This window comes from Nelumbo lutea, chromosome 1, assembly GCF_056320005.1.
Source record: "Nelumbo lutea isolate HS-2025 chromosome 1, American lotus-T2T, whole genome shotgun sequence".
Classification (NCBI taxonomy): domain Eukaryota; kingdom Viridiplantae; phylum Streptophyta; class Magnoliopsida; order Proteales; family Nelumbonaceae; genus Nelumbo; species Nelumbo lutea.
Window position 1 is genome coordinate 153,885,178 of NC_142684.1, and position 11,328 is coordinate 153,896,505.

The 11,328-nt window shown below is 38.0% G+C and overlaps 1 protein-coding gene across 1 annotated transcript; it reads left to right on the forward strand.

Annotated features, from left to right (window-relative positions):
* Positions 1-7,134: 7,134 nt before the first annotated feature.
* LOC148878503 (nuclear transcription factor Y subunit B-3-like) lies at positions 7,135-8,617 on the forward strand. The gene has a single exon (XM_088955747.1). The coding sequence runs from the start codon at positions 7,632-7,634 to the stop codon at positions 8,259-8,261; it is 630 nt and encodes a 209-aa protein (XP_088811873.1). The 5' UTR covers positions 7,135-7,631; the 3' UTR covers positions 8,262-8,617.
* The last annotated feature ends 2,711 nt before the right edge of the window (positions 8,618-11,328 follow it).

An 11,328-nucleotide genomic window follows, 5' to 3' on the forward strand; every position in this document is an offset into this window, starting at 1 on the left:
AAAAAATGCTGGTAGACATAGATTTTCCCCTCCTCGGGGGTCCACGACCAATCACCCACATTGGGGACCCTCAGATCATAAGACTGGGGTATGTAGAACTTCCTCGTTATGGATTTGACTTGGCCCACGTCCAAGGATCTGTCAAACTCCGAACACAGAACACCAGTGTCAACCACCCTTCGGGCAGCACTCCCTCCCACTAGTCTGGCGACGACTTCCACAACATCCTCCTCGTAGAGAGGAGACCCTTCGGGCTCCCTCAGCGACGCTGACGCGATGCTTTCATGGGGAGAGTTATTCCCCCGATGGCTGCCCTCGGCACCCCCTGAAGGTAACCTTTCCCTTAATAAGGCCACCTCTCGCCGAAAGAGGGCTACGGCTAAGGAACCCAGAGAAGACAGAGGGGGAGGGGTTGCAGGGGAGCTCCCTCTCGAGGTGTTCGGGAGTTCATGGCATTTAGAGCCAGAGTCTGAAAATGACATAATTGATTACCTAAGGAAGTGAAGACAAAATGCCCTGGAGAATGGAGGAGCTGGGAAAGTCTTGAAGGATTGAGAGCTGGGGAGTTGAGCTCACTCGATAGCAAGGGCGTCTAAGTTCAAATGAAGGGGAAAGTCACCACTAGGGCCCCTTTTTAAAGGAGAATGGATGGCCTGGATCTCATTGAATCCAACAATTGAGACACATCAGTTTCTACCATCCAACTACAATGCGCCACCCGACGCTCGTCCTTGGAAGGCGAAACAATGCCCAAGCAACAGCTCAGATTAAACATGTTCATGGGCCATCCGTTTCTAAGGCCTGAGCACGAGCCGGCCCCAACCATCGGGCCTACAACTTGGGCCCAAGCCCAGCTCTCATAAAAAGCCCGAAGCCTGGGCCCGAGCCCGAAATTTAGCCCATACTATTAGCGACTAAATATAGAGAGAGATTATAAAGAAAAGAATAAAAAATGTATATATTAAATTATAAAAATATATTTTAATAAATATTATATTATTTATATATTTTATATAATATATAAAATACATATTATATATCTTATAAAATATATAATGCTGAGTCGGGCCGGGACAGGCTTGGGCTGGGCTTTTTTGACAAATCCCGAGCCCGTCCCAAAACATAGTCAGGCTTACTGTGTTAGGCCAAGGTCAGGCCTGCAGGCCTAATTACATGACCAAGCCTGACCAGGGTGTGGGCCGGGTCGGGCCGGGCCATCGGGCTACCCGGCCCACGAACAGGTCTAGTTCAGATCACCATGGATCCAACGGTCATGGGAACCCTCCGCTTCTGCAAACTAGTTCTATCGCACCTTCTAGCACATGCTCTCGGAAGACAAAACGATGTCGGGTGGATCGCGAGGCTTGCCCATTGAAGCCCGCCGAGCGAACCGTAGGGCCCACCCATTGCAAACCACCGGGTGAACCACTCAACCCAGCAATCATGCGCCTACCGGAGTAACCGTCTTCTACATGGTAGGCCCCTTACATGACCTAATTGTGCGTGATACAGAACACCTCCACTAAACCGAGTTATCCGCACCACATGTGCCTCTGAACTGACGAGGGACGACGCACACAATGAAAACGATGCCACTACAGGACACCCCTTGCTTGACGAATCCAAAGGCATAGTGACCACTATTCCCGATGACTGAAGCCGAAGCCTTACGGGTTGGGAGGCCCAACCCACTAACGCCTGACAATGTTAGCCACAGTAGGGGGAAGCCCTGCTGACTTTGTACGGAGCCAACCGTAGGGTGATCAGACGAACCCACCAGGGCCTGCCGCCTGACCTCGTACGACCCTCATTTGGTGCGTTCATCTTCTCCTACCTCTAGCTCGCTCAAATATAAATAAGAGGTAACTCTCCCTTAGTGAGGGATCCAAAACATGGGATTCTGACACAGCTCCCTCATTTACTTTCCGCACCTACCTTGCTTCCTTAGCATTTACTCTTTGGAAATTAGTGTATTCGAGGATTGTCACCAAGACCTCGTCTGCACCTCCTCCTACTTTACACCTCGTACTAACTTGAGCGTTAGAGCCTTCGCCTCGGGTCTCCACTCGAATCCTCTAACACTTCTTGTTTTGTAGTACCTCAGATCTCCAGGAACATCGCTACCGAGGTGACGACTCACTGTCCTCGGCTTCTACGGTCCTTGGAAGGAATACCTCGCATCGGCCTATAGTCTTCGGCCTCAGCTTTCCTCTCCTAAGACCTCGAAGTCTTCGGCCTACCTTCTGAATTTGGAGAGTGACTTTACCTTGTTGCCCCTGACTAATCCATATGGCAACAATTTGAATAACTAAATATTTTAAATAACAAAGTATTAAAATTATTTAAATAAGTATATAACAAAATATTTAATATTACATAATTACTTTAAAAATCCAAATAACAAAAAAATTAAATATTTTACATATTACTTAAATATTTAAATAATGAAATATTTAACATAACTAAATTTTAAATAGTAAAAATAACAAAATTATGTAATAAATTTAAAAAAAATTCCTAAAAGCGAAAAAACAATTATAATAGATTTCATTATATTCAAATTTATAATAATTTAAGAGTTTACAACATTAATAAGGATGTTATGTAATAATAATATAAATTTCAATTTTATAAATTATTAAATTCAATAAATAATTAAATAATGATATTATTTATATAATTAAATAATATTGTAAACAACTAGTTTCACTTATATCAATTAATAATTCTATAATTGTTAATAGTAATTTTAAATTCTTAACCTATATTTATTTTATATTTATATATACTAAAATTAATATTTATTATATTTTTAGTAATTATTTGTTGTATTTTTGTGATAAATATATTTTCAATAGTTATGTAGAAATCAAATTTTGTTTTGCTTTTTAACAGAAAAAATTTCAATAATTATTGTAGATTAAACTACTCTTATTTAGCATTTTTAATTTAATTTATTGTACTTATTGTATTTTTGTTATAATTTATTGATTAATATTTATTAGAGATTAAGCTATTATTTGAGATTACACTATTTGTTGAATAATTTAATATATTTTTAGTATTTATTGTATTTTTAACATATTTTTAGTATTTATTATTAACCGAAAGCTAAACAATATTGTAATTAATGTATTTTTATTAGTTATTAATTTTATTTTCAATAATTGTGTATTTTCGTTATAAATTTTCAATAATTATTGGAGATTAAACTTATGTTATTTATAAAAAATTAGACTATTAATTTTGCTGAGAATTAAGAGTATTCATGGGTCGGTACGGCTCGGTTGTAGACTTTTTTGGCCAACCAAATCAACCTAGTCAAGTTGGGGAGTTGGTCACCTGAAACCAATTGACCATTAGTGTAAACTAACCAACTCGGGTTATATGGATTTGGGTTGATTTTTGGTTTAGTTAATCGGTTCAAAAAATTTAAACTTAAAATTAAATTTAAATTAAAAAATATAATGGTATTATTAAAAAATAAATTAAAAATTAAATTTATAATATAAATTAATTTAGCTAGACTAAGAAATATGGAAAATTTTGAATTTTTCGTATTAAAAAATTATATTTAAAATATAAAATATGTAATGATATCCATAGTCGAATCCAAGGTTCAAAGTATCGACACGTATCCGTTGATATGTATCGTTTTGGGACCCCTCCAATACACCCCTATAGTGGGTGATATCCATAGTCGAATCTAAGGTTCAAAGTATCGACATGTATCGGTCGATACGTATCATTTTGGGACCCCTCCAATACACCCCTATAGTGGGTGTATCGGGGGTTTATCTGGTTTAGGGTGTGGAGGATGCCTAAACCGACTCCGCTGAACCAATTGCGAAAAAATAAAAAATAAAAAAAGAGCACCAAAAGCTATAATGATTCGCCCTATACGCCCATATTGGCGTATCGAGCATTTCGATATTTTGAACATTGGTCGAATACGTTCGGTTTTGTTCGGTTTACAAATGGGCTAACCGAAACTGACTGGGTTTGAAAATTGCTTAACCAAAACTGATTGGAAATACTAAAAAACCGACAAGCTCGGGTCAAGTGAGGTTAAGTTGGTCAGTTTCATTTGTTTGGCGAACAATCCTAGCTGAAATTAATTTTATGTGCTTTATTATTTAGCTTTCGTTTAGGAAAGTCCGTGCATTGCATGGGTTCCTGCTAGTGTATATATATGATGAAAATACTTGTATTTTTGTTATTCTTTATTTAAATTGTCATTTTTTCTTTTTCTTTTAATAATTTATTATTTTTAAAAAAAGTTAAACAAAATTGAATCGCATTTAGATATCCAACATCCTTTTTAGATTCAAATTTGAATCAGTATTTGTAAGATCCAATCAGATTTTCAGATCAATTTGAATATACCCACTTTAAATCTGATCCAATCCATTGGCATCTCTACTTCTGACCGATCATATGAAACATTGTTCATTTCATATGTCAATAACCCATATTAGTTCTACGGATCCAACTGAATATTGGATCATCTGAGTTTCATCCATTGCTTAAATTTCAGCGACTAGACCATAATATTAAGAGTTTTTATGATTCAGTCTATCCCTAGGTGAAGTTAGATTTTCTAGAGGTGGACTGAATCCTGACTATAGATTGATGTCAAATTCAAGGGCATGATGTAATTTATAGGGGAGGAGTTACTAATAGATTAGGAGGGGCTGTAAAAAAATTTCTGACGGGAATTGCAGTCCAAAAATCCCTAATATTAATGGGTTCATATTCATATATATATATATATATATATACTCCAGTACTATTCCAGTATATTAAAAAGAGAAAGCATTCTAGATCATTCCACAACATCCTTATAAAAATGTCATTTTGAGCGTAAGGGACCACCCACCCGACTATCACCTGATAGCCGGAAAGATTCAGGGACGTCACCGGCGGTCGGCCCCTTCCAATTCTCAAGTGGCGGTCCCCGCCACTCTTTTTTTGTTTTTTTTTTTTCTGTATTAAATTCATATGTCCATCACTTGAAAAAACAAAAGAAACAGAACGAAAGGTCCCCCAGCTATTTCAGTAATGTGGAGCCAATCAGAATCTTAGGGCCCGCGCCCCGGCATCAACAGCTTGGTTCTCTGCAGCAATGTCACCTACTTTGCAGTATGGAGTCAAACCCTATTACGACCCATGAATGAATCAACGCCAACATAGATACGCATTGGAGGAAATACATTTGTTTATTCCTAAAACAAAACAGTCAAACTATATATAAATATAACCATGAACTTGATGGGATCCTTTCCTTCACCTCTACTCAAGTTGTAGTTGCATGCTTGTATATGTGCAAAAGATTTAAACACAAAATTTCAAAGTTCAAACTCGGTGGAAAAAGTCGATTTGGGATTTGGTGGCATCCTCCCTACTCCCTGGTTTTGTTTATTTTTTGATAAATAAGAGGATTTTCATTGATAAACTTTATAGTAATTTTTTTTTGTATTAAGTATTCCGATAAAATGTATTCATCTTTCATGTGGGTAAATATGATGGGATAAGTTTATCATTTTTAACATTAGCTTTTTATAGATAAAAAAAGATTATATTATTTATCTTAAAATCAATCAAAACAGCATAAGCACATAATTGAAATTACCCGAATCAATGAAAAATTTATAAATGAATAGGGCCTAAATTTTAAATACAAAATTGCAATTCAAAGTGATTTTTGGGTAAACTACAAACTGCCACTAAAGGCTGCAATCCAATTTAGATATGTTATTATATTACATATATACATAAAAGAATAAATTTTTATTGGATTGGATCATGGGAGGGAGTTAAATCTAGATGTGATGTGAGTGGAATATAAGTTTTAACATTCAAATTCAAAGTAATCGGATCCAAAATCCAACTGAGTATCGGACTTTTTGAATCCATCGACAACCTTAACCTCAAGCAGCAAGGTTCAAAATTTTAGTAATGGTGGTATGTTGATATGCGAAATACAGGTGTTTCAAGGGTTGAGATGCCTTAAACCAATCCCTCTAAAAAAGTTTAGTTTTTGAAGAAAAAATTTAACAATACACCCCTTCCGCAGTCTCGGGGGGTGTATGGATACTCTAAAGTTGCATGTCTCAGTTTTTGGTTTATATATTCATTCCTTTATTTATGCTTTTAAACTAAATTAACCCTTAAAAACAACTTTAATTAGACGTCCAAAGTAAAAAATTCATAGTTAGCCAAGGACAAATCTCCCCCACTAGTGTTGGTAGTGGAAGTGTGGAACTGGAACATTGGCGCGCTGTAGACGTCCAAGACAATGACACACTGCAACAGCAACAACTATATATATCACAACTCATTCATTCGCATACAGCTACAGCCCCAAATAATGTATAAACTATATATTTAGTAATGGAATTGAACAAACTATGGTGTGTAATATATATTATGGAAGTGGAAGCTCGCTGTCTCTTGCCTTTGTTATTTTATTGTCCCTTCAATACAAGTAACAACCCACCACTCACCATTTAATGCTAACCACAATTAGTATACAAAGGTTTTACTTTTACACACAGGATTCATCCTCGGATACTGGGCTGATTGATTAGGGTTAGCCCACCAGAGTCATTGATCTTGACCATCTAAAATTCTAAATGGGCCCGTGTTGAAGACAGAAGTTGAAGCGGTGCTCCTCACGTTATACGTAACGTGTATGAAGAAGGCCCATCCAATTGAATTGAATGGTCCTGATCCAAAATGCGTTGGTTGGAAGCCCGTGATTAGGCTTATAAAAGAGTCAGTCAATTTGGATGACTGGAGTGAAGTCGCCGTTGACTTTTTCTTCCACTTGGTTTGGCTCGGTTCAGTTTGGCTTGAATCCAACAACAACAAATCAAGCCGCAACTCGCAAGCCCGCGGCTGGCACGAACGAAACTCTCAATCCAAATAAAGACTCTCTACACATCCGGTTCCTACCGACCACGTGCCGTGCCGCGGCTCACCGACGATCCAGATCCTCCGATGCCTCGACTCATCAAACGACAACAGGCCTATCCAGGGGACGCATTCTTATCGACACATAAACGGTCCTCAATCGTCCACGTGTCGCTGAAGATGTGATATTAGACCAAAGATCCAACGGACCCGGCATTCTCTACCCAAAGCCTCTCCCCAAAAAGGATCCAAATTTCTCTTCCTCTTTCTCTCTCTCTCTCTAGCTTTTCCGACGACGTCCCCTATCCCTATTACCCTCCTCTCCGGTTACCATCTCACCGTCTGTTCCTCTTCTGGTCAATCCTTCTACACCCATCCCTACTTTCTTCCTTTCGTCTTGGATTACGGTCGAATTCTTAGCAGAAAGTTCTTGATTTTATCTGGTTTTGCTGCTAAATTTACTATATTCCTCTCTCTCTCTGTTTCACCGCGAAGTTCGTCCAATCCCTTCCTGTGAAGCTTCTTTTGCTGTCTCTAAGAATTCTAATTTCTTTATCCGCTTTCTATAAATTCCTTATCTCATAGAAGGGTCGTTTCATTTTCTTTTCTCTTCTCTCTCTCTCTCTCTCTCTCTCTCTCTCTCTCTCTTCCGACTTCTGTCAGAAGCAAGCGTACGGTTGTGAGTTCTTGTCACAGAAGTATCTGGGTCGGGCTTCATGGGGGATTCCGACAACGAGTCCGGCGGGCACAACAACAACGCGAACAGCGAGTTCTCGCCGCGGGAGCAGGACCGGTTCTTGCCCATCGCTAACGTGAGCCGAATAATGAAGAAAGCACTTCCTGCGAACGCCAAGATTTCTAAGGACGCAAAGGAGACGGTACAGGAGTGCGTATCGGAGTTTATCAGCTTCATAACCGGTGAAGCGTCGGATAAATGCCAGAGAGAGAAAAGGAAGACGATAAACGGCGACGATCTGCTCTGGGCCATGACCACGTTAGGATTTGAAGAGTACGTAGAGCCCTTGAAGATATATCTCCAGAAGTTCCGAGAGATGGAAGGTGAGAAAAGCTCCATGGGAAGGCAAGGCGAGAAGGACGGCTCCGGTGGTGGTTCAGGCGGCGCAGGATCGGCCGGGGGAGGCAATGGCGCTGTTGTAAATCCAGGGGGTAGCGGTGGCGGTTTTAATGGAGGTGGGATGTACGGGGGAATGCAGCCGGCGATGATGATGATGGGTCATCATCAAGGACAAGTATATGGCTCCGGTTCGTATCATCAAATGGCCGTGGCTGGTAAAACCAGTTCGACCACTGGCGCCGGTGGAGCTCCAGCTGCGAGGCCAAGGTAGGTGTTAGAAGTGAGTGCTGTTTATGATAGACAGTTGTTGAATGAATATCGAATGAGTGAATGATGATGCTGATTGTATGGTCCTTTTAGGGTTCCTATTTTCTACTCTATCCTTTGTTCCGCTATTTCCTTTTTCTTCTGAATTATTTTGGAGATGTTAATTAACTTGGATTAGAGAGAACTTAATGTGAGGGGTTGTTGGGTTGAAGGAGGAATATATGTGTAATTGAGAGAAGAAAGAACATATGTATCACCACCATAGTGAAGAGCAAAGATGTGTAACATAGACATAACAGCATCTGATGATGTCTTAGTTCTTCTAATTGAGCAACAAAAAACAATCTCAAATCTGTATTATACTTTTTTTGTGCTTATTCTCCTTCGTTTTTCTATGCATTTTCTTTTCCAGTTTAAAATGGAATTCTTCTGGAAGACATAAATGGGTATCAGAATTTCAATTCAGTCATTCCATGAATCGTTGGGAGAAGGTCAAAAAGTGAAAGCTAAGAGGGTGTCGGTGTTAAATTTTATTTCTTTGGTAAATTTTGAAAAGCAATAATACAACAACAACAACAAGGAATGCAGACAGCATTTTCCAGATTTGGAGAAACACTTGTAGCCTCCATATGTTTAGGAGATAAAACATCAATTGCCATGGATTAGATCTTGTTTTCTTTCTCCATATTTAGTTCTGTACTACCCCTTCGCTTCACCAAAAAATCTATAGTACGTACCTGCAGAAAAAAGAAAACCTTTGGTTATGTGGACGAAAAAAAAGAGAAAGAAAAGGTGAAAAAAGAAAAGAAAGGACTCGTCATGGAATGATTTTTTGAAGGGGACTTGTTAAAGGAGGGAACCGGGGAAGGTTAACTGCAATAGGTCGTGGACTCGTGCTGCTGCAACTACTACTACTACTGCTACTGCGTGCTCAGTCGGTATAGCAGTATTTGGTCAGAATCTAGGCATCATAGTCAGCAACGGTCATTCTAACTGTAATGGCTACGGCGGTTTATTGTGTGGATGGTTGGAAGTTGCAACTTCCTAAACCGATAAAACCAACAACACATTTGACATTGTCCCAAAAAATAAATAAATAAAATAAAAGAACAGTGCCACAGAGGACATGTCAAATGTTCTATCAAACGGCATGAAAGGTTAACCGCCCAGAAAAACTCAAGAAATTGGTTGCTGCTTACATATGTATTGTTAAGCGCAGACTAGATTTTTTTGATTATAAAACAATTAATGGAGTTCAATGCACTAAGACAGAACAAAACGTAATTGGAAGCTCGGAGGCTGGACTGTCCTATCAGCAGCTCTCGATTCTAATTAATACTCGTTATATTGGAAAGGGTGTAACGGCAGTTTCGCATTCAAGTATTGTTGGATCTGATTTTTGCAACTGAGTTGAGACATTTAATGCTGACAGAGAAAAGGCAGGGAAATGTAAGCGAAAACTATACAAGTTTTGTAAAGGTTTACTTAATTTTTCCTTCAAACAAAACACAGGTTATTTATGGGAAAAATCTATGATACGAAGCGGGAAAGACGGAGTTTTGGCGTGTTGACCAATCAAGATCCATCCAAGAATTTTTAGAAAATAACGCTTTATTTATACTTGAAACACAAAAGTTCTTGTTTTGTACTTATAGTCCGGTTTGTTGAGAAATGTGTATTTTCATCCATATCAGCACCATGTTGAAACTTTGCTACTACCAAATTAGGAAACATCAAATGGATATGTTGCTTATTGAAACATCCCCCAACATGGATTTTCATGGGAAATGTTTTTTTTGACCTTTTTAAATCAAAACAATGTCCTACTAATTATACTCCTATTGTGCTGATGTGGCTACGTTTATGCTTGAAACACCAACGGTACCTAAAGCCCCTTTAGTTGACACCAATAGTGTCGTTGTCTAGGATAATTTATTAATTTTTGTTATAATATAACTGAGAAAAGCCCCACAAATGGCTTGAGGCATTGTTTTTCTTAAAATAAAAACACTAAACCTTATTCTCGATTGTGTGATTTTTTTTCATTTCTAAATGTTAAAATAGAAATTTATTATTAAGACTCAGTTTGGAAGAATACAAATGCCAATATGTACTATGTACAGTGCAAATACATACAAAATATAAGGTTTTGCACTCCAAATATTTGCATTTATACTCCTTCCAAACTGAGCCTAAAGGTTCAGCTTAGTTGCAGTGCAAATGAATAGCATAGAAGCATGGGAGTGCAAATAGATTGAGTGTAAATTGTGGTTTACTTTTGGTTCATATTTATCTTTGTCTTATCTGTTTGTGAAATAAAATGCAAAAGAGTGGAAATAGGAGAAGGATGATTTGTAATCTCCACTTTAGATATGAGAGAAGTGAGGTAAATTGTGGTTTACTTTTGGTTCATATTTATCTTTGTCTTATCTGTTTGTGAAATAAAATGCAAAAGAGTGGAAATAGGAGAAGGATGATTTGTAATCTCCACTTTAGATATGAGAGAAGTGAGGTAAATTGTGGTTTACTTTTGGTTCATATTTATCTTTGTCTTATCTGTTTGTGAAATAAAATGCAAAAGAGTGGAAATAGGAGAAGGATGATTTGTAATCTCCACTTTAGATATGAGAGAAGTGAGGTAGGTGGAAGGTGGTGCAAAATTTGCATCACTTTTTAGGATGACTGCCAATGAGTGAAAATGAGACAAAAGTACAGGTCTTGTATGGAAAACCATGATTAAAAATAATCAAAGCCTAAATTTGTATTCACCAATATAATATTCTTCGGTGATTTGATGTTATGTTTCATGAAGAATGCAGATGCATAGTATTAGTTCAACATGTTTATTTTCGTGTTATATATACCCTCTCTTCGTTCTTGAGTCCATGCCCAATAATATATGTGCACTGGTCTAGAGCTTTAAAGCAGCACTCTTCTTTTTTCTTAGAAAATTACACATCCAAAACCATCTAGTTGTATTGGGTTTTGGGGTGTATACCGAATAATAGCCCATAAGCAATAATGCAAGTGAAAACATTAATTTGTTTGTGAAATTATCTTTTATCTTTTAC

Bases quoted from the DNA above. Each gene is read 5' to 3' on its own strand.
- LOC148878503 (XM_088955747.1), top strand. From the start codon at position 7,632: ATGGGGGATTCCGACAACGAGTCCGGCGGGCACAACAACAACGCGAAC.